The sequence below is a fragment of the Chiroxiphia lanceolata genome, chromosome 3 (genome assembly GCF_009829145.1).
Source record: "Chiroxiphia lanceolata isolate bChiLan1 chromosome 3, bChiLan1.pri, whole genome shotgun sequence".
In the NCBI taxonomy this organism is placed as follows: domain Eukaryota; kingdom Metazoa; phylum Chordata; class Aves; order Passeriformes; family Pipridae; genus Chiroxiphia; species Chiroxiphia lanceolata.
The window spans coordinates 114,958,477-114,982,248 of record NC_045639.1 but is presented as its reverse complement, the minus strand read 5'-3'; the positions used below and the strand labels follow the sequence as shown (position 1 = coordinate 114,982,248).

The window sequence follows — 23,772 nt, the reverse complement described above, 5'->3', positions numbered from 1 at the left end:
AAATGGATGACTTCTGATCCACAGGCCACAGCGTATGGATCGAGGAGCACCGATGGAACTTGAATTTGAAGTGCCTGTGCAGAGGAATTGCTTGTGATTATAACAGAGAGCAGAAATGGCAAGTATCTGATGCTGGGGATGAGTCCTTATGGGTTTTGGAGGTTGAAGTCTTAAAAAAACTGCCAGAGTTCTTTACCAACACAAAGGACATTAATCTGGTTATGAGTGTACATGACCCTACCAAAAAACTAAGTAAAACAAGCTGCCATGGGCATGAGATGGTATAAGAAGTAATCCAGTCACTGGACCGTGTTGTGCAGAGAAGCTGTGGCTGCTCCATCTCTGGAAGTGTCCAAGGCCAGGTTGGATGGGGCTTGGAGCAACCTGGGATAGTGGAAGGTGTCCCTGCCCATGTCAGGGGTTGGAACGAGATGAGTTTTAAGGTTCCTTCCAACTCAAACCATTCTAGGATTCTGTGATTTGAGGGGAGGCATCCCAAGGTCCCTTCCATACAAAACCATTTATAATTCTAGGATTGTTTTGCATATCATGGTGCCTCTACACCTTGAAGGATGCAGGGAGGGAGGGATGTCTGCAGACTGACATGTGCTGTAAGGAGATGAGCAGAGAACGGTGATAATCTCATGGTACAAGCTCCAGGATCTGAGGAAACACCTGAGCTGCAGGTTCACCACAAGCCAAGAGCAGATTCTGGGGAAGCACAACAGTCCATTTGCCTGAGTCTCCAACTTTTCTACAAGTATTTGTGAGTGGCTTCATCAGAAAGAGGAGACTTCTCAGTGGAGTCCTGCTGTCCCGCCAAGGCTGGAGCCAAGTACAAAGTGAGGCTGGGGGGAGACTGCAGGAGATCCAGACACAAAAATACCATTGCAAGGCTTGACTCAGCCTTTGTATAAACTAGAATATAAAGGAAATAGCGAGATCAATCCTTCCTCCAGCCTCCAATGACACTTGCATGTGTTAGCAAATGTCTTGTCTCCTGACACTTTTCGGTAGGTGAAGCAAAGATCAGTAAAAGTCTCCAAGATGGAAGCTCAAGGTGGATAACAGGAAAAACTGCTGCCAGTGCTCCTGCGCCTCGGAGCTCTGAAACCTCCTCCCTTCCTCATGTGCTTTTTTAACGGGCAGAGCACTCTGTTTTCATCCAAAGGGTTGGGAAGGACAGAGGGGGGAGGAGGAGGAGGAGGAGGAGGAGGAGGAGGAGGAGGAGGAGGAGGAGGAGGGGGAGAAATGGTGGGTTTGCAGCAGTGGTTATTCTCTCTAGTGACAAGCTGTATTTGTCTTTGGGGAAAGGTGACTATTGAGCGCCTTCGTGACATCAAGATTGATCTTGGAATGTTTAAAATGATAGGAAAAATGCATTTCCCATTGACTTCTCTGGGAGCAGCTTGCACAGTTCTGCAAGCAGATGGCATGATGTATATTAAATTATCACTTATGTCGGGGGGCTTATTTTAAGGATGGAAGTGTCGTCTCTTGGTATTTGTGCCAGAACTGCTCATCCCCAAATCAGGAGTTTAGTATCCTTCCAGCCATCCTGGAAAATATTTGAAGGAACATGCCCTTCCCAAAGGGAGGTAAAAACTGCATCTTGTTATTCTATTATATCTTTTAATGAAAAGGAAAAGCAATTTTAAAAATCTCCTTTATGAAAGAAAAGTCCAGATTGGCGCAAACTCAACTAAAGGCAAATGTCCCCCAGACTTCATTGTAATTCTGCTCCGCTGGGGTGAAGGTTCACACTGACAACATGAAATAAGTAGTGCAAACACGACTGGTGAAGCCCAAGAAGTCTAAAGCAAATGCTGAGTCATCGACAATATTTATAACCTCCCTCACTCAGAATAGAAGATATCAAGGGACTCCAATTACTGAGATATGACAAATGTTGAATTTTTAATGACACAGCTGGAGGACACTTCCTCGTCCAAGAACGTTGCTGCTGAAAGTCACAACCTTTGTTTAATCCATGTTTAATCCATGTCCATTGGCTGTAAGTTATGCTCTGTCCACTTTGTCCATAAAAAATATTGTTACTGACTACCAAAAAAAGTTATTCTCAGTTTTGCAGCTCTCCAGATCCCACTTTTCCCTGTTCTACTCCTCTCCCTAATCTGGTTTTATAATAGACCACTCCTCTGTGTCGCTTGCAACCCTCTTACACCCATTTTGGTGCCTTATACCTTGCAATTGTCGAAACACTCTTGTGTGGATGAGCTGCACTTCAAACCTCTCCAGGCCACTCTTTCTAAACCAGCCTTGTAATTCTACCCCATCACCCTGAAAAAATAAATTCAATAAACAACACCTGCACCAGGCTCATTATGGAATTCACAGAATCAGAATAGTTTGGGTTGGAAGGAACCTTTTTAAAGGTCATCTATCCCAACCCCCTGCCATGGGCAGAGACACCTTCCACTAGACCAGGTTGCTCAGAGCCCCACTTTGGGATGTTCTGTCTTGTTTGGAATGTCAGCTCCTGGGAGGCATAAGAGGTGACAGAGTCCCACTGACTCCCCTGGGACTAAAATATCTTGATACCAACAGAGTTTCAATCTGATAATTGGAAGTGTCCAAAGCCAGGTTGGATGGGGCTTGGAGCAACCTGGGACACAGAAGATGACACCCCCCATGGCAGGGGGTGGAACTGGATGAGATTTAAGGTCCCTTCCAACCCAAACCTTCCTGTGATTCCATGATCCTTCCTGTACACACTGCACAGCAACATCCTGCATAACAATCCCAATAAAGAATGGAATCAAAAGTCAGTTCATCCCATGGATGATTAAAGATAATTTAATGGGCAGTCAGATATATTTTACATATGCTGTTAATTTATTTTCTTCCAAACAGAATATTACCTGGCATTTAATTTCCCTCAAGCATCCAGATGCTGTCAGGAAACGTCCTGATATTTTTCTCTAAAGCCAAGAAGCATTTCAGGTGTCTCTTAATCCACTTTATTACGATTTCTGCAATGAAACCATCTCAAACACACAACCTTTCCATTTACATCAGCACCTGAGTGCATTTTGCCAAGCAGTGACAGGCTGTGCTGCAGATCTATTCCCAGAAGTGCTTTCTGTGTTGCTATTCAATAATCCCTATTATTGCTGGATGCCAGAGCAAAACCAAGATACCTGTGGTCAAAGCCCTAAAAATTCTCATTGATTTTAATGAAATACTTATCATATTTTATTATTAAACTTTTTTTTTAAGCAGGGAGATGAGGAAACAGCTGATGTTTCATAAAGACCATCTTCTTGGAGAACAGTAAATGCCTCGTTTCTAGGACCTGCTGTTGCAGTGGAGGAAGGAGCCCACGAGAGGGCTCAGGGAAGCAGCCCTGGACCAGCAGCCCTGGGAAAAGCGGGGCCTTGAGGGAAAGCTCCTCTCTTCAATCACATTCACCTTAAAACATCTCACCCAGGGCAAGCCAATAAACAAGCAGCCCAAACAACAGCAGCTTTTATTACCACGGGTAGTATCACGCATGTATTTTTAATCTTTTGCCTGTGTCTTCCTCAGAAACTTTATTAATTCCAGGGAATGCTGCTGCAGGGAATATACGAGGGCACTTAGGGCTGATGAAGCTCCCTCTCGGTTTTATGGTGTCGGCACAGCGGGCTCTGCTGAGCATCCACATGAGCACATTTATAAAAAGCTTATTACACCACATAGCACAAGAATTGCTAGTTTTTTTTCTTTTTTTTCCCTTTTCTTTTCTTTTCTTTTTTTTTTTTTTGAAACCAGCACCATTAAATCTGATTGTTTCCTTTAGAGGGGCAGCGTAAACAACTCTGTCATTTGTTTTTAGAAAGTCAGCAGTGCCACTGACGAGGCCAAGGCACTGCAAGGCATTGAAAACCACCAGCAGAGCATGGTTATGGTGCATAATTTCCCACCAAAAATGTAATTGACTCCATTATCTTATTTTTTAATAGTTTTTTTTAATGGGATATTATAAAGGAAATCCAGTTATACACCTATTCCTTGTTTTTTCTCCTACACCCCCCCAGTACCTCCAGCAGAGCAGCTGCCTTGTTGAAATGTTACTCCAAAATAACAGTTGACGTGTTTTCATGCTTATTTCCTCACTAATCTATCACTAATTTAGTGAAATAAATTAAAAAGAAAAAGTACATTTAAATATTTAAATAAAGTAACATTTAAATACTTGAAAGTAATTAATATACTTTAGCCACTTGTTTGGATTTATGTGAATCGGCTTCAGACTTCTAGGGATTTGGAAGGATTTAAAAAAGACAAAAATTTTAGCAAAGAGGGACTTGGGGTTCAAGGATTCTTAGTAAGGGAGGGAATAAATCTTGACACTATGAGATCAGTAAGGAAAACCAGGAGTAGGGAATGTAAAATAGTACTTGGGATGGGGAATGTGAAGGATATTGTCCTAAACAATCGATTTATTTTGGAACCTTTAGTCAAAATGTATTATGAAAAACATTTTTATGGGGTTAAAACTTGCTTGAAAATTCTTCAATTTTTCCTAGGTAAATAAAGGGAAAAAATGTGTTCATAAAGTCTCTCCTGCAAAACCCGAGTTAAGGGTGATAAAAAAATAGAAATCCCAAAATGAACTGAACAGAAAATCTTTATTGAGAATTTTTTTGCCAAAATTACGGTTTTACCAAGAGTTGTGTCACGATGGACTCCAAGTAGTGAAATCTGTACCAAAATTTCAGATTTTAGGCAAGAATGATGCTAATGAGCATCTGACTGATGGAGCAGCACTGGCCACTTGATGTGCCCAGGAATTTGCCCTCTCCTGAACTTGAGTCTGACCTATGGAGTATTTTGGACCACAGTGGGAAATCTTGATTTTAAAGCTCCCTGGGTGAGCCTCAGCTGCTGGGAATTTCTCTTAATTCCAGGGAATTCATGAAGTTGTGACCTACAGATCTGCAAAGCAACCCTAGGACTATAAATGGCTTGGATTGGAAAGACCTTTGGATGTTTCCACTTGAACCACAGAATCCCAGAATGGTTTGAGTTGGAAGGGACCTTAAAGACCATCTCATTGCAACCTCTGCCATGGGCAGGGACACCTTTCACTAGGCCCAGGTTGCTCCAAGCCCTGTCCAACCTGGCCTTGGACACTTTCAGGGATCCAGGGACAGCCACAGCTTCTCTGGGCAACCTGTGTCAGGGCCTGACCACCCTCATAGGGAAGGATTTCTTCCTCATGTCTAATCTAAACCAAATCTCCTTCAGTTTAAGGCCATTTCCACTCTGCAAACAGAATCACTGAATGGTTTGGATTGGCAAGGACCTTAAAGATCATCCAATTCCACCCACTGCCATGGGCAGGGACACCTTCCAGTGTCCCAGGTTGCTCCAAGCCCTGTCCAGCCTGGCCTTGAACACTCCTAGAGATGGAGCAGCCACAACCTGGGCTTGTGTGGACACGTGGGGACTGGTGATAGCGCTGTACCTTGAGCTCCAGCAAAGGAAAGAGAGAGCCAAAGGTTGGTTCTGCCCTGCTGCATTAGCACTTTTCCCACATAATTGCTGCAGTGCAATGGAAAAATAAAGACCCTGTGTGAAGAGGCCCCTTGTATCCTGCGTTTTCTCCTTCTCCCTGGCATGTATGGTAGTCCATGTTCTATGAAATTGCCCATTGTTTTTGCCATCTCTCTGTAAATCCCAAATCGCTGCATTATTCTGAGGTGCAGTGCTGAAGGCTCCCCTACGTCAGCTCCATTTTTAGTATAATTCATGGAGCTTAATCTGCACCTCAGTGCTCATCCAAATCCCAAACTGAAGGCGGATGAGTGACTGATTAATCTTCCCGCCTCTCTAGAAACCGTCTCACATCGATTGCTTTACTGTGTTATCATCCCTGCTGTCCTGCCAGGGGGACAGATACAGCTGTTGATACAGGAATCCAGGGCTCTTGTTTCCAAAAAGAATTGTGGAGCTTTAAGTCTCCAGTTCCCTTGATTGAAAACCCTTAGAAACAGTCCATGGCCTTTTTGCTGAAACTGGGGAACCAGTGGATTTGTCCTGATGAAAATTCGGGCATTTTCAGAGATCTCGTTACCTGACCAGTCACACAGTGGGATTGCAATGAGGGACTTGACATGAGATCCATGTCTTTATAGTGGTGTCATGTCAGCATCAGTCCTAAGCTCCATTAGGACCTGAGGGAACAGTTGGAGCTGTGCCAGGGGAGGGTTAGGTTGGATCTCAGGAAAAGCTTCTTCCCCCAGAGGGTGGCTGGGCACTGAACAGGCTCCCCAGGGCAGTGGGCACGAGTGTTTGGACAACACTCTGAGGGACAGGGTGGGATTGTGGGGGTGTCCTGTGCAGGGCCAGGAATTGGACTCAGTGATCCCTGTGGGTCCCTTTGAACTCAGAGTATTTTATGATTCCTTATTTGACATTTTTACCAATTACGGAGAAGAACGTGGAAAATGATTTTTAGCTGCCATCAGCTGCAGGAGCAATGGCAACAAAGACAAGGGACTGGAACAAGTCTATATTAGTGATTTAAATAGTGCCAAGGACTAGGCACAGCAAAGAAATTTTGTATATATCTGCCATAATCACGTCTATATTTCTATACATTGGTAATAAATTCTTTAGGAGTCTTGGGAGTCACAGCAATGAACCTCTGAGGCTGAAGGTCTAACATTGCCCTTGGACAGGTGAAGGCCAACCCAAGAAATCAGATGGCATCGGCACTTCCTTGGTCTGAGCAGCACCAGAATGCTGCTTCCTTATTCACATCTTCATCAAAGCAGGAAAAAAATCAGGAAGTACGTCACTTGAAGACCTGGAGAGGGTCCAGAGATGTGCAGTGACTCAAGAGAATTAGAAAATATACTTGACTGTGATGAACTCCCAGAGTCCTGTTTATCTTGCCTGGAGGGATGACTGCAGCCTACAGCAGTAAGTCTGGATAACAAAACCTGGATAAAAGCAATCTCTTCATTGTAGGGAAGATAAGCTAAGCTGTGATGGTTGGGAGCTGAAGCCAACCTAAAAATAAGGTGCATATTTGTAACAGTAATCAAGCACTGAATAATCCACTAAAGCCTGTGGAGGATCTTCTTTCACTGCATGTTTTCAGATAAAAAAGAGATGGCTTTTCCAGGAGATGCAGAGGGAAGCACAAACCTGCCTTCCCAATCCGTGGATTACCACGGAGATGGTCACACGGGGCTTTATCGCTTTCAAGATACGGCAGATTTTGTTACGTGGGAAAAACGCATCTGTCCCAAAGCACAAAGACTAGGAAATTTAACTCTGATGGATTATGGACAGGAAATGGCAGGTCCTGGAAAAAAAATGGTGCATATTTTGAGCAAGTTCCTAGGACTGGATGGGTAGGAATTTGTGCAAAGCCTTGGCTGAAAGGAGACAGGTAAGCCCACATCTCTTTTCTTCCTGCTCTCTCTCTCTTTCCTCTCTTTTCCCATCTTCATGCTGGTTTCCCAAAGACTTTTAGCATATGCCATAAAATTGCTGTGCTGGGAATACTGTGATAATTACATGGGAAGGCAAGCACTGTGTAGGTGCCTTAATCCAGGCTTTTTTTCCTGATATACTTCAATCTATGTGTTGGTACATAGAAAGTCTATGTGAAGCATAAATAAAGAATTAATCATGTTCTACTGCTTGCTTGGGCAGGTAAATCCATATCAAGAAAACTTTAAACAAAGTTAAAATATGACTTTTGGAGTCTGCCCCCTGCCCCCCCGACCTCACCTTCTAGAACTAGAGGAGTGGATATCCCACACTTTCCTGAAATACAAGTGGGATTTATCTAATTTAAACAGCATTCTGTTACCATGGAGCCAACAAGCACTAAGTCCTTGTGAAAATCAGCAGTTTTTATTTGTTAAGTGGCACGATGGCTTATTACCGTTTAATACTTGGAATTCAGTTATCAGGCAGGAACACAGTGTGTGAAGTGCCACACAAACAGGGAATGCCAGCCTGTTTCCTGCCCATAATACCTGGAATTTTACAGCATCAGCAGCCCCAGTGTCACTGCTCTACCCACTGCTTTCGATTGCAACCCCCCTGCCCTGCTCTGCTGTTTTCAGCCTCACACGTGAAGCAGCTCAATGTGATGGGTGACGAAGCACTTTTTCCCAGAAGAATTAATGTACTGGAAAAGACACCTATGATTTAAGAGATAAACACAAAGGGACAGCACGTGGAGGATCACCAGAATTGTTGGAGTGGAGGCAAGGTTGGATTTTCAGCACATCAGGGCTCTGGAAGGTCTCAGCCACTTCATCCGCGAGGCTGAGCAGCCAAACCTGAGTCTGTTTTTCTGCCCTTCACCTCCGCCTGACCTCCATTCACACAGAGGAGATGGTAATGAAAACATAACTGGTCACAAAGAGGCAGAGGATGCTCACAGGAAAAAAGTCAGGCTCACAGGTAGAGGCATTAACTCTCAGGGGAAAAGTCCATTGCCACCCATCATGACATTAACCAGTGGTTTTTTAGACATTATGGGCAGGTATATGTGGTGCAAGACAAGAGATGGTCAGTATAAAACCAGGGAACCTTGTCATCTTCAGTGGTTTCTTGCAAAGAAAGATCTGGGAAATGACAGAGTGACCCTAATGAGAGAGCAGCTCATTAGGTGAACATGCCTTAAATAAAATTCACACTCTGTTATTGAGCATTTCTGATTCTTACTAACTTGTTCTGTCAAAATATCACAGTTATTTATCATATATTCAGTCATTATTTAATAGATTTTTTTCAGGTTATTACAAGTCTGCTTTGAGGTCACCTGAGGTCCTCTCTAGTCCTGATCTCCATGATTCTAACTATCCAAATTTAACAAAACTTAAAAAACTGACTGCAATCTTGGGCCTATACGTGCTCAAAGAGGGTGTCATTCACCTGTCAAGCACAGAACAGTGAATCTCAAAGCAGAGGTGGGACAGTTTGTCTCTCAGATTCCCAACCGGATTTTTAATTTTGAAGAAAGCCTGATTCCTAAAAGATGAATTTCCTGCTTCTCTAGGAGCGCGTGGGAATTCTCAATATTGCTATAAATACCCAATGCCGTTATAAATGTGAATTAAATTCTAGGCCTCAAGTGTATTGTATCCAGGTAAAACTCAGACTGATTAAGAGCAGAAAGGAACTGCATCCATCATGGACCATTTCTTGAGAGAATTATATGACTTTCCTCTCAGATTATGTATTAGTTTGTTGTTCTATCACCTTCTATCAATTCAGCCAACAACCCAACTTTTTCAAAACCCTCCAGATGAATTTTGCAATGAATTTCTATCCTGTCCTTTGTATAGTCCAGGGGAAGGTGTCCCTGCCCACAGCAGGGGATTGGAATGAGATGAGTTTAAGGCCCCTTTCAATCCCAACCACTCTGTGATTATACGAATACGTGTGAGTATGTATTATCCCCAAAACACAGTGGATATTTTCCACAGGTACTTTTACTTCATTCACTTTTTATTTCTTTATTTTTTATTGCAAACATAGGTGCAGACGCTTCTGCCTGAAGATTTATGTTACTTGGAGCATCTTCATGCAAAAAGTACTCAGCAAGATTGGGATGATCCAGTACATTGGCTAAATGTAACGCAGGAGAATGCTGTGTAAATAGACAACAGAAAAGTCATAGAAAAAATCCCATGTATAATTGGGGGTTGGAGTAAGATGAGTTTTAAGGTCCCTTCCAACCCAAACCACTCTGTGATTCTATGATTATATTACACAATAAAGCACATTAGTGAATGAAGAGTCTGTGTACCGTGTTTTCCTGAATGTATTTGCACAAACAGTCTTAGAACCGGGAGCATGAACAAGACAAAGAGTGAACGTGACACAGATGAGGACGAGGTGAATGGGACCGCATGAGGGGCACGGAGACAAAAACCCCTCCCGAGGCTGCAAAATAATCCCGGAAACAACCGTGCACATAGACTCCATAGCAAGGAGCATCCCACAGAGGTGTTTGGGAGGACCGTGCAAAGGGATATTTGGTGATAAAGGGTCACGGAGGACACGGACAAGAGGGGGACATCCGTGAGGAACCGTCTGAGGGAGTGGAGAGGGGGGTGCGCTTTTCGCCGCCGCCCGGCAGGGGGCGCTACCTCCCCCGCCCCTCCCTCCCCCGGAGCTCCCCCTGAGCGGGCGATGCCTCCGCGCCGCCTCCTCCTCCTCCTGCTCGCCCGCGCCCTCCGCGGCTCCGCCTTCGCCATGGGCGACTCGGCCTCCCGCCTGCCGCAGGAGGGCGAAGCGCTGCCCGGCAGGACCCAGCGCATGGCGGTGGCAGGTAAGGTCAGACCGCCTTCCCTCCCCTCCGTTCCCGCTCCGCTGCCTCAGCCCGGCGCCCCCTTCCCCCCCCCGCGCCGCGCGCGTGCGCGGTGCCCTCACGGAGGGGCGGGGCCGCAGCTGCGCATGCGCGCTGAGGGGCGGGGGGAACATGGCGGAGGGGGCGCGTCCCGTGAGGGGGTGACGGGGAGAGGGGGAGGAAATGTCCGGTGGGAACGCGTTTGCGTCGTGGATTGTTCGCGCGGTGACGATTCCTTTGTGTCGTAAGAGTTAGGAATTAGTGGTTGCTGGAGCAGACAGCGAGCGCTGTCCTTGGTGGCAGAGAAACTGCGGCTGCCCCGTCCCTGGAAGTGTCCAAGGCCAATTTGGACGGGCCTTGGAGCAGCCTGGGACAGTGGAAGGTGTCCCTGCCCATGGCACTGGGTTGGAACGGGATGAGCTTTAAGATGCCTTCCCGCGCAAACCATCCTGTGATTCTCTTCTATGATTTCTCTTGAAATACGAAATTTTCTGTTTAATTTTTACTGAGGGCAGCAATAGTCCTATTGAGGGTTTTAAACAGGTTTCTCTACCCCTTACTTCTACTGCTAAATAAAATAAATACCAAAAACTAATTCCTGATCATGGAGTGGCTCTTTTACGGATGTTCTAGGAAGAAATTCTTGTCTATGAGGGTGGTGAGGGGCTGAGATGGAATTCCCAGAGAAGCTGTGGCTGCCCCATCCCTGGAGGTGTCCAAGGCCAGGTTGGACGGGGCTTTGGAGCAACGTGGGATGGGAGAAGGTCTCCCTGCCCATGGCAGGAGCTTGGAAGTGGATGATCTTGAAGGTCTCTCCCAACCCAAACCATTCGGTGATTCTGTTTGCAAAGTATTTTTAAGTTTTCAGTAATTCTTTCAGTGATTTTCCTTTGAGTAAATGTGTGCTGTCAGGTAAGCAAAGTAACAACCCAGAATTAAGCAATTTTGCCTTCTGACAGCCCTCCCAGGAGCTGAAAGTGTTCCAAGATGATTGTCATTGCCATTCTGAAGGAATTACAGTGGCACTGAGGTGCTCTAAGATGTGTCTTCAGTATTTCTCCTACAAGGTGTTTATTGTACAAGGTGTTATTTATATGTATCTTTGCTCCAGACTCCTGTAGACCCTAAAAAAGTGTGTGAACTTAGGAAAAAAAAAGAAATATTTAAACACATAAAGTATGTAAGTGCTGGTGGGAGGATAATAAATGGATGATGGCATAAGCCCAGTGTTTGAGAGCACAGTAAAATCTTACATTTTATAGATATTTGGTAAAAATCTGAATGTGGTGGTAAAATTAAAGGTAGCAGGAACATTATAATATCTGATGTGGAGAAAATGGGCTCAAAGGAGAGGTGCAGAGATGGGGTTTATGTCTTTAAAGCAGTGAACTCCAGAGGTGATACCAAGAGTAGCACATTGCCTGGATTAAAGCGGCACCTCGTTGATAAAAGCCTGGACAGAAGACACACTAAGCCCATTTTATGCTCAGTGACTCCACAGATAGAATAACTTGTTGTGCTACTTGTACAAAAAGCATCCTCATAAGGCCGTATATGAAATTTTTTGGATGTTCTTCTGTGGCTAAATGTGGTATTATGTATTTAATAACAGCATGGGCCTCTGTTAATCTGCAAAAGTTAAAATGAGATGTAAACTACTTTCAGAAGAGAATGATAATTTGAATTTTAGGCTGATGACCAACTGGACTATTGACCTTGCAGACCTTTGCCATTTTATTAAAGTCTCTTTTGAACTGAGAGCCAAAACTGGAGCTGGTATTCCAGCTGAATTCTTACCAGTGCAGCCTAGAAGGGAGTTTTTTTCCCCTTTCCTCTGCTGTGCCCACTCCTTGTGATGCAGCCCAGCACAGTTTGCTGTGTTTGCACTGAGAACACGTTTAACCTGGGGTCCAGCAGCACCACAGCTCCTTCCCAGCGGCTCTGAGATCGTCTGGTGCAGAACTTGCTCTTCTCCTTGTTGACCTCCAGACGGTTTCTGTTGGTTTTTCCAACCTGGAGTTTTCCGAAGTCTCCTTGGACAAACCTAAACCTCTGCTGTTTGTCGTGTCTGTTTAACGTTGCCCTGAGATTTGCTGAGCGTGTTTTCTGTCACCTCGTTCGTGTTACTGTTGCAGATATTGAACGATACCGGCCCAGCCTCAGCCCCCGGGGTGACCTGCTGCACACCAGACATCAGGAAATCGATCCCAGCCTTTGGAGGCCGATTTTCCTGCCGATTTCTGACGTGTCCCGTGCCTGGCAGGCTGTTCCTGCGGCCAGCACTTTGTCAGCTTTCACATGCAAATGCTGCAGGAGAGGGTGTCAGAACCCTGCTAAAGCCAACGCGTGTCACAGCGGCTGCTTTGCCTTTTGGAAATAATTTCTGAGAGGATTTATTCCATAATCTGTCCTGGGACTGAGATGAAACTGAGCCCCTCAATCTTCTTTTTGCCTCCATTAAAAATGGCTGTTAGTGTAGCCCGTATCTCACCATCAGGGATCTCCCAAAATCACCATGATTTTTCTAGGTACAGATTTTTCTATATCATTATTTCCAGATCTGTCACAGTGTCCTGGTGGCCCCACCAGCAAGCTTGCCTTGCAGCTCTCAAAAATCTCCATGTGGCTCCTTGGATTTAAACACATTTAGCTTCCATTACTCATTTCTCCTCACGTTATTTGCTGCTTTTCTTTCTGACTCTGCCAGTGCCTGGAGAGCTTTTGGAGCAGTCCTTGTTTGTGAAGATTTAGGCAAAAGAGCTTTTGAGTGCTTCAGTCTTTTTCTGTAACAACTTCTAGGTTGTGTTCTCTACTCACCGATGCACCTCGATTTTCTCTGAGCTGCTTTTTACTCCTGTCATTTTTGTGGAATTGTTTTTTATTGTCATTTCTGTCCTCAACTAGTTTGAATTCCAGCTTTGACCTCTCTGATATTGTGCCCAGGCAATGCTGTATAACAAATGCTTTTTTATGCCTCCTGTGCTGTTGTTTCTCCTTCCTGTGTGTTCTCTCTTTGCATTTTAGTCCATTGAGCAGCTCTGTGTTTCTCATGAAGTTCCCAGTTTTCTACATGATATTTTGTTTCTTAGATCTCATAGAAAGTCAAAATTCAGAGTGCCCTGAAGGGCCCTTTCTCCCTCTGGCATTTCTTGGGGGCTTCTCCTGAGCAATTCGCCCCCTCCTGAGGGGCAACTCCAATCTCTGCTCTCTGTGAGCAGGGACAGGACCTGAGGGAACAGCTGGAACTCTGCCAGGGGAGGTTTGGGTTGGATCTCAGGAAAAGGTTTTCTCCCCCAGAGGGTGGTGGGGCACTGAACAGTCTCCCCAGGGCAGTGGGCACGGCCCCAAGGCTGCCAGAGCTCCAGGAGTGTTTGCACAACACTCTCGGGGACAGGGTGGGATTGTTGGGGTATCCTGTGCAGTGCCAGGGGTTGGACTGATGACCCTTCCCACTCAGGGTATTCTGTGATTCCATGATAATTCCCTAGATAAGCCATAGCTCTGAAAACTGAAAATGTTGAATATCTTGGTTACCTTTCCGGCCTTCCTTTGGATCCTGATCTCTGTTGTCTTGTTGTCACTGGCAGGACTTCGGTTTCCCTCTGGAGCTCCGTGCAGTCAAGGAATGCATTTCAGCAGGATGCAGATCCCCATCCTGTTCTTTGGTGCTAGGAAAGGTGATTCCTACATAACCTGTCCTGATCCAGGATGTGCTGAAGTTGTGTGTGCTGTGCCAGGTCTCTGATTCTTGTCACATCAGAGGTCTGTGACCACCCTTGGACATCCAGGTTTTCCTGGTGAGCCAAACTCTGCCTTAGTCTGCGGACACTTGAGGAAAACATCTGCCAGACCTTTTTTAAGTTGGAACTAATCCCAATCCAGGAACCTGAGGTGTCCATCCTTTTCATCTTCAGTGGTGTTGAGAGCCTCTAACTTTTCTTGGAGCTCCTTCCCTTGTGCTGCAGTGCCTGGGTATGCCAGGGCAGAGCTCTCAAAGGAGAGGCTGCTGCCACTGCTGAAATCCCTGTGGGAAAGAACCAGGCTCTTCCCACAGCCTGAGACCACTTCAGGAGTTGAACCTGGAGAGAGATTGAAGTACAAGAGGTGTTAGTGCTGCCTGGGTTAGCACTAATGCAGGGCCTAAGAAAGCCATGCAGTTAAACCTGAATATTACACAGATTTCTGTGAAGTGACTGAAGCAGTTTGTGATATAAATGCTTCTGCTTGTAGAACTCAGTTAAATTAGGACAAGCTACTGTACAGGAGCTGAAAGCAATACAAACATTGGTAAACTTCACTTACTCTTTTAGCAAACAAGTTGAATTTATCTGATCTCGTCCAAATTTCATAGTCTGGGAATTAGAGTTTGTTGTGCTGTTTCCTTTCCTCAAGCAGAGCTGCTGCATTTATTTTTGAAAATTATCTCTTGTCTGTTTTTGTATAATGGTGCCATATGATGTTGTGCTTTAAAGACACATATTATTTATTGGTTCTACCTTTCTGGTACAACTCAACTTTTCAGGATTAATTTTAGTTATGTTACTGCTGAAACTTGGCTGTGTTTTCTGAGTGAGTATTTATTGCTTACACTATTTAATGGACCATTTTATTTTATGATGGTGGTAGCAGCTCACAGTCAAGGAGCCTTGTGAATGTAGAGTTTGAATAACATTATTTATATACATATATAAATACATATAAATATATACACATACACAGTTTTTTTTCCTGCTAGGTATCCTGAGATAACAGTGTGTAATAAATTAAAAGAAACGTTTTTCCTTCTGATCCCAATGAGTAATGTCAGAAAATATCTTTTTACACATCTGTAGTGGGCTGACTTTGTTGAGGCAGCGAAAGTACAGCTCCTGGGGAGCCAGACTTATGATTATTTAAATCTATTAAGCCTCTTGGCTTTATATCTAAAGATGAATAGAGCAATAATTACAAATGTGAAGGAGGTCACGGTGAACTTTAGTCTGACCTTCTGTATAAGAAAAGCACAACGTTTCTGTGAATTAATTCTTGCTTGAGTCGGATCACACTCTTTACAGAAAACATTGATTAAAAATGTCATTTGACAGAGGATCCACTGCAGAATTTCATAGATTGTTCCAATGTTTCATAACTCTCTGCATTTAAAAGGTGCCTGTTTTGAATCACTTTACGTTTCAACTTCCAGCTGTTGCAGGTTGGTCCAGTTTTCTTTGTGAAGATGAACAATTTGGTGTTTGCTGGTTCATGAGATACATTTAGATCATAATTAAACTGCTGGTTAGCCTGTTTGTTAAAGAAGTGAAGACTTCAAAAAGACACAAACAAAACAAAGTGAATTCTTATTGTCAGCAGAAGGCACATTTTTCAATAATTTATTAGTTTTTGTTTCTTTACCTTAAATTCTCCTTACTTAATGTCTCCCTCAAGTTTTGAATATCAGAAGTAGATTTTCCTAGGGATAGTGCCAACTGCAGTCTAATTCCTGATCAGTATTTTCCTATTTGTATATCAAAAGATAACTAACATTTTAGGTTAAAGTGTTGCTCTGGTTTAAGTGACCATCTCCTTTGTACAAAGTCAGTGATAGAGTGACTGATTCTGTTTTTACCTTTATGAATTGATCTGCATTTGCTTTGACTATTTGATTTAATTCCAAGTCTGTGTAATTTTCCATTAAATTCATACGCACTGAATTTCAGTTCTCTCTGGAATTAGTGCTTTAGTTGACCTCAAGGAGAAGTTGCAGTGGGCTGTGACTCTGTAAATCCTCCCAGCTGGAGCTGTGGTGGTTGCAGGAGTGTCCATCTTTTCTAGGATACTCCAGCAGTTAGAGAATTCCCTCAGGATCTTGATGATCCTCCTCTGATTTATTGCAGGGTGGGGCTTTCCACCTCACTTCTTACATGTGTTCCAGTTTTCCCCAGGCTGAGTGGAGGGATAACAGGTTTTCTTCTGAGGTTTCTAGAGGATGTGGTGAAGTTTTCCATCAGGGATCACTTCTTTTTCCTTCAGAGGCACTTCTTGACATTGAATTAGTGCAGAACATAAACAGGGATTTTATGGGAACTGCTTTACTCTTCCTGTTCTGTCCCTGCCTGCTGAAGTGGGGCTTGTTTTTCTCAAGATACAGATTCACAGAATCATGGAATGGTTTGGGTTGGAAGGGACCTTAAAGCCCATCTCATTCCACCCCCTGCCATGGGCAGGGACACCTTCCACTAGCCCAGATTGCTCCAACGCTTGTCCAACCTGGCCTTGGACACTTCCAGGAATGGGGCAGCCACAGTTTCTCTAGGAATTCCATCCCAGCCCCTCACCACTCTCACAGAGAAGAATTCCTTCCCAATATCCCATCTATCTGTGCCCTCTGGCATGGGAAGCCATTCCCCCTTTGTCCTGTCCCTCCATCCCTTGTCCCAAGTCCCTCTCCAGCTCTCTTGGAGCCCTTTAGGCACTGGAAGGGGCTCCTTCCAGATTAATTTCAAGCTCTCCCTGGATCCTTCTCTTCTCCAGGTGAACACCCTCAGCCCTCCCAGCCTGGCTCCAGAGCAGAGGGGCTCCAGCCCTTGGAGCATCTCCGTGGCCTCCTCTGAACTTGCTCCAGCTCCATGTCCTTCTTGTATCCAGACTGGATTCCTCTCCAGCTGTCTGTGTATACATGAAGGATGCTGTACCTTATACTCTTACAGGGAGATTATTTCACAAATTATTTAAAAATGAGGTTATTTTAGGTATCATAAGTCCTGTTAGAAGTCATTTAGTTAATTGCTAATGTTTCATTCAGTTGGAAATCTTTTGAAGCTGAATAGTTTCCGAACACAACATTCAGAAGGAGAAATAACCCTTGAAGTTGTTTTGCTTCTATACCAGTTGGTTTTAGTGGAAGTTCTTTCCATACTGGTCTTGTTTTACTGTTCTTAAAACACTGAACAGAAATTATTGTGGTCAAACCAGTGGCCTGTGCTCTGGTACTTCCATTTGTCTCATCAACTGTCAATCATGTTCACCACGAAACCATGTCCTCACAATAAGGAATAAAATGAAAACTATTAATATCTATTTCCTTTAGCTGTTAGAGAAGTTTGTAATCATAGGCAAATATAAAACTATTTGAGATATGAATTTAATATCACTGTATTTTAGGTGTAAAATAGGGATTCATGGGTGAGGTTGTACCTCAGGACAAAACTCAAGGAGCTTTCTCTTAAGGTTTAGGAGGATCAGTTTCTTCAAGTTTTCCACCACTTTATTTACCTGATGCAGTGCTTTACAGAACTAATTAACCATTTTTATTGAGTTTAGATGAAATATGGGCTGAAAAAAATGAGATCTGACTTCCACTGAAGTGCAGCTCAGGAGTGTGTTGAGTAACAACGTCATATGTGGTTTAGCATTTCTGAATTGCAATTTACCTCCCTAATTCAGAAGAGTTAATTACTTATTCCTTCGTTCTAACAGACAATCTTTGCCTCAAACACACTCAAGCCATCAATTTCCATAAATTATTAATTTTCATTACAATTTTGCTGTGATGCCAAGATTGAAAGCAGAAAGAACATACAGCAAAGAAGCCCCTCACCCCAGTAGTTGTTTATTATCTAGAAGAACTTCTCAAATTTGTGGTTCCAACATCCAAGATGAATTTCCTTGGAAAACCTGCCTGTGAGAACGTGTCACATTTTCTTTGCACTTTGCCAGGTAATTATATTTAGACACGAAACCCCTCATTTTCAAGCCAAGTGTACAACTGTAAATATTGTTCTGTCATTGGAAAACCAGGATTTACCTTTAACGACCCATTAAATTTACATTTGGGAAGGTGCTGAGAGGAGAAGCAAAGCTTAAGTCAACATAAAGGGATTTTTTTGAGGGTTGTTTGCACTGTGCTTTTTTTGCCCTTGGCAGCTGGAAAACAACAACCAAAAGGAAGTTTTAACATGCACACACGGGGCTTGAGAGATTAAAAACACACAGGAAATGTGTTTACAGAGCTGCACATCCATGAAATACCGCTCCCGATGGAAAAAACCCCGGGCTTCCGTATCACCTCTCACTCCAATCCCAGTATAAAGGGAGGTGTCATTCATCACTAAACCCCTCCAAAACTTAAAAAAAAAAGATGGGGGAAAAAAAAAAAATCTCATGTTTGAGTCCCTGGAGTTGCTGGTGGGCTGTTTAACATGCGGCTCACAGCCGGGGGGTGCGGAGGAAGCTCTTCCCGGGGCTTCTCCTGGCAACAGCTCGGGTTGCTGGGAGACAGAATTGCCTAAATGGGGAGCAACTTCACCCAACTGGCAGCCTGTGAATGCAAATAAGGCTTGGGGGAGACTCCTCGTGCTGATACCGTAATTTCCCCCCTCCAAAAGGAAAAATGAAGCCGCAGGATCTTTATTGAGAGCGTTTTGTGCGGATGCTGCTCTGAGGAATCGTTCGAAGTTGGGTAATAAAAGTGGGTAATTATTCCTGGTGAAAAGGTGGCTGTGGGACATGGATCGAGCAGCTTCTCGTTGCTGCTGTTCTGAAAAGGGGTGTGATGTGTGAATTTGTCAAATTTGGGGCGTTAAACAAACCTGTCAGCTCTGAGATTATACACAAGGTTATATTTACTCAGGTTATTGTTTTAACTATGGAATATTTTATATGATTCTCCGTGAGTCCAGGGATACATTGAACTTCTTGGGCTGATTGTGTCCATTTATCCTTAGTGCAGGAATGACACTGACTGGATATTTAGGTAACATTGTGCCCTGGATCTCAGATGTGCCACTGTGACACTCCTTAGGTGAACGTATATCACAGGTAGAGAGTTTGGGATTATTTTACCCAGTGCTTCTCCTCTTTCCACACCAAGTGGGAGAGTATGGGACAAACCCCTTGTTCTGGCTTTGCATTGTCCCGGGAACAGAGCTGGGATCGAGCACTTGTCCAGCAGAAAAAGATTCACAAACATCTTTAAATCATTATTTGTCATTACTGATCATAGAATGAAAGAATGGTTTGGGTTGGAAGGGACCTAAAAGCTCATCTCATCCACCCCCTGCCATGGGCAGGGACACCTCCCACTGTCCCAGGTTGCTCCAAGCCCCATCCAACCTGGCCTTGGACACTTCCAGGGATGGGGCAGCCACAGCTTCTCTGGGAATTCCATCCCAGCCCCTCACCACCCTCACAGGGAAGAACTCCTTCCTAATATCCCATCTAACCTGCCCTCTGGCATAAGAAGCCATTCACCTTTCTCCTGTCCCTCCAGGTCCTTGTCCCAAGTCCCTCTCCAGCTCTCCTGGAGCCCCTTTAGGCACTGGAAGGGGCTCTAAGGTCTCCCTGGATCCTTCTCTTCTCCAGTTGAACCCCCCCAACTCTCCCAACCTTTCCTCATGGGAGAGATTTTCCCACTTTCTGACCATTTTACACAACATTCCGTGGCCCTGTGACTTGTATTTCAATTGTATATTTGTTTGTTGTCGGTTAAATCATCGACCAGCACGTCTGTCCCAGTCTTCCAGTTGGAATAGTTTTCCAGGAGGGAACTGCTTTGATTAGTTCTAATGTTCTTTGAGTTTTGAACTCATTTATGTTACAATTACTTGGACAGATTAGCTCAGTGTGATCCAGGTGTGGATTTAGAGCATAATAACTCCAGGTAACTCTCTCCCTGGATGCCTTTGTTGTGCAGGGAATGCAAAGTTCTCAGTCTTAATTTCATGGAAAAGTAAAATATGTAACATTTACTTCAGGGTGAAGAAGTGCAGTTACCACAAATAGATGCTCTAATATATTGAGATTTTGGATTGTGTTTTTCCCTAGAATAGCACAACCAAATTTAATTTCCCAAAAAGGGAATAATGTTATTTAATTGATATTCAGTGTAAAACCTTGAAAGCCTTTTCTTGCCTAAAGAGTTATTCTGGTTGCCCTGGGTCAAAAGCTGTATTTTTTTTTTAATTATCTTTGTCAAATTCCAGTTCACAGAATCATAGTTTTTTTCTTTTATTTTATTTTCTTGGCTAATCTTCATTTAAAACCTTGTCGAAAATAAAGAAAAGCGTTTCCAAATGAGAGCAAAGTTGTTCATACATGGAATTATAGAGTTGCAGCATCTTTAGTCTCCTCAGAACCCACAGGTAATAAATAAGAAAACTCCTCACCTTAATTGATTTGAGTGAAGGTAAGTAGTACAAAATAGACCTTAAGGCAGATTTAAGGTTGATTCGATATTTTAGTTACTAAATTCTTTGTATCTTTGATGTATAGAATTTACTTTCAATTTTTTTCAGCTTAAAAAAGCTTCTTGTGTTTAATTAATGTCAAATTTTTACCTTCAAATTACAGTGGTGCATGTTGCCTTAACTTCAGCTCGATATATAATTCTTATTAAATCTCTTTTTACTTTGCAGCCATTGAATTGTTTGGCTTGTAATTTGTTGTGTGATAGGCATTGCTTTATCTTTCCATGCCTGTGTTTTATTTATTTTGTCTGGAATTTCAGTGTTATGGAAACGTTTCTGTAGTGCTTTGGTTTTGTTAGGTGCGAATTTTTATGGTGCATACGAAACTTGCATTTAAATTTCCAGTACAATTAAAATAATGCCCATATATAAGTCCATAGTAGAAATCAGATAAAAACCTGTGCAATAAAACCCAGTGCTGTTTAGTGCAGTTTTTTATATATTGCTCATTACTAATTGCTGTGAAAAATTTGCAAAACTGGAATTAGCGGTGTTCCATCCACCTGGGAGAAGACATTGTTTGGGTCCTCCTTTTGAAGAAAATACCTTATTTTATCTTGAGAAATGTGTCCAAATAGATGATACCTGTATTTTTAGTGTAGTTTGGGCTTGATTTTTCAGGGATTTGACTTCCTGGGAGCCTCCAGAGATGCTTTAAGGACTGCCCAAATTCCAGGAATTGCTGAGAAGCAGAACTTTAGTGGGAACTGATTTTTTTTTTTTTTTGTGTGTGTCCCTCAGTGGGAGACAGAAAACTCTCCACTTGAGGACAAAAGTTCTTTTTGGGAGCAGGGATTTGGTGCCTGAGACTGGCTGAGAATTTTTAGGACCTCCGTGAGAAATGAGAAGTGTCGTGCAAGGGATATTTGTTCTGGCTGGACGGTGGAAGTGTCTTTGTTTCTGACATTCCCATTCCCCATTTCCAGGCTCAGAAATGCACTTTTCGGTTCGTCTAACATTCAGCTCCTGAAAATTTCCTCCCAGCATCTGGGGACACATCTGTGCCTACAAAACAGAGGGACAGGGACTGGTACCTGTTTACTGCAGAGTGGGATCACAGGATAACCCAGGCGGGGAGGGATTTTGGGAGCTCATTGATTTATGACATCAGGACATTGACAGCTGATCTGCTGGTGTTGAAGAGAAAATGTCTGTAATCATCTGCTCCTTTCAAATGTTGAGCTTACATTTTAAAAAAGGGCAGAATTCCAAGGCAGGGAATCAGTGGATAATTTCCTCATCTGCTTCAGCAAATTGCAATAAGATTTTTTTTTTTTTTAAGATTATCAGAAACAAAGTAGCTACACCAGAGATAACATCACAATATTTATGGTCTGGGGGCTATTTATGTTACTTTCTTTTGTTCCTGTTCTTCCTTAAGGATTCTCCTCTTCCCTGAACAGGGATATGCAAACCTATTTCTGCACTTACTGAGCTTGCCCTGATGTGTAGAGATGAAATCTCATCTTAAAGATGTTGCACTCAGACAACTTTTAATAAAACAAACTTCTCACAGAATAATAATACTTACTTTTAGTAGCACCTTGAGTGACAATTTTTCAAGTTGCTACTCAGAAAGGGACCAGGAAGAGAAGAAATGAGCAGGCAACCAAATGCAGAGGGTGGATTCTCAACTAAAATGTCCTAACATGTCTTTATGTGAAAAAAAGAAATACCAATAAGATGACCCAGAGATATGTTTACCTCTCATTCTTAAAATACTAATTTCAGAACTGAGATAATGATACTTTTTTTTGAGTGATTCTTGGATGTTCTGACCCCTCCAATTTTTAAGTATTTCCCATAAATCCAGTCATAAATTCAGTGAGCTGGGGATAATGGCCCTGGAGTGCAGCTGCATCCTTTGAAATCAAGGAGTAGGACCAAAAAATCCTCTCTTTGCCCTGTTCACTTCTGAAGTTCTGCTTCCAAAAAGTGTCTTCTGATGACATTTTTGCAGCTGAACACGATTCCTGCTTAAATCCCTGTTTTGAGCAGTGCAGGGATTTGGGGTAGGAAGGACCTTACACTCTGTATCTTCCTGCTGAGTGGTTTCATGCACTTATTTTCTTACCGGTTATCTCCATTTCTTGCTGTTTGATTTAATTTGCCCATTCTTAGTCATCAAATTACTTTTCAAACTGTTCCCAGTCAACAGTCCCCTTTTTTGGGATGAGCTGTGGCTGTGCCTGAGGTTGACAGAGGTCCAGAGGATGGGACACGAAGGATCCATCAGCAGGACTTGGATGTCTTTCCATCCAGTCCTTGGTGGTGTGGAATTTAAGACTTCCACACTTGCCCTTTTGCATTAAACAACCACATTTCTCCTCAAGTCCTCGTTAAGAGTCATCCTTGTGTTAAAGCATTTCACACACCAATTAAGACCTACTCAGCATTTGATTTAATTTACAACAATTAAAGCATGATTTTTGAATGAGAGAGAGGGGAAGAATCATCAAATGTGTATTTTATCCGTGTGGATAATTGTGCACAGACATTCCTGGGTTCTGCTGTTGTAAAAATATTATTGAGTATAATGAAAGTGAGTAAAATGAGTAAAAAATGGTGCTCTCTGGGCTGATGAGGGGATGCAGATGAGGAATTCTGGGACATTGATCTCTGTAGAACCACTGAAAATATTGAATTTGTGAAAATGTAATTACTGAACACAAAGTACCTGAATTTTGCAAAAAATCCCTTGTTTAATGCAAAACAAAGAATATATTCATATTCCTTACAGCTGAACTGGCCATTGCAAGAGTGTAACCAGACCATAGTTTGGATAAATTCTATTAGTTACTTGATTTTTTTTTAGAGCCTCCATTTTCATAATAATTGAAGATATTTGAGAGTTTCTATCCACACTTCTATTTTCACTCTACCCAGGTTAACTGTGAGTGGATTCCATTATGAATAACTGCTTTTACCTAAAGTGCTGTGCACATATTTTCATGTTACACTCTGCAATCACTTTTTAAATCCAGTCCCACCCTCCTGTGGAGCTGCACTCCCAACATTTTGATTTTTGTGAGCACTTGTTTTTCTCCTGAGAGCTAAAAAGAAATTTTAAGCAGTTAAGGGTACAAAAAATATTTAAAAATCCAGGTAGCAATTCAGATTGAAAGTGTTCTGTGTGTACTCGGTGAAGAGAATGGGGAAAAAACATTTTAACCTGGGAATGCAAATTCTGTTTGATATTCCCAAAATTCCGTTTGATAA

General features: G+C 43.0%; 1 protein-coding gene across 1 annotated transcript in view; it reads left to right on the top strand.

Moving 5' to 3' along the window:
- Window positions 1-10,149: 10,149 nt before the first annotated feature.
- The window catches only part of MSRA (methionine sulfoxide reductase A), a 256,774-nt gene continuing 243,151 nt past the window's right edge, over window positions 10,150-23,772 (top strand). Inside the window, exon 1 of the mRNA XM_032683427.1 lies at window positions 10,150-10,312. Within this exon, the coding sequence (XP_032539318.1) occupies window positions 10,174-10,312 (139 nt within the window). The 5' untranslated portion in view covers window positions 10,150-10,173. The remainder of the gene's footprint in view (window positions 10,313-23,772) is intronic.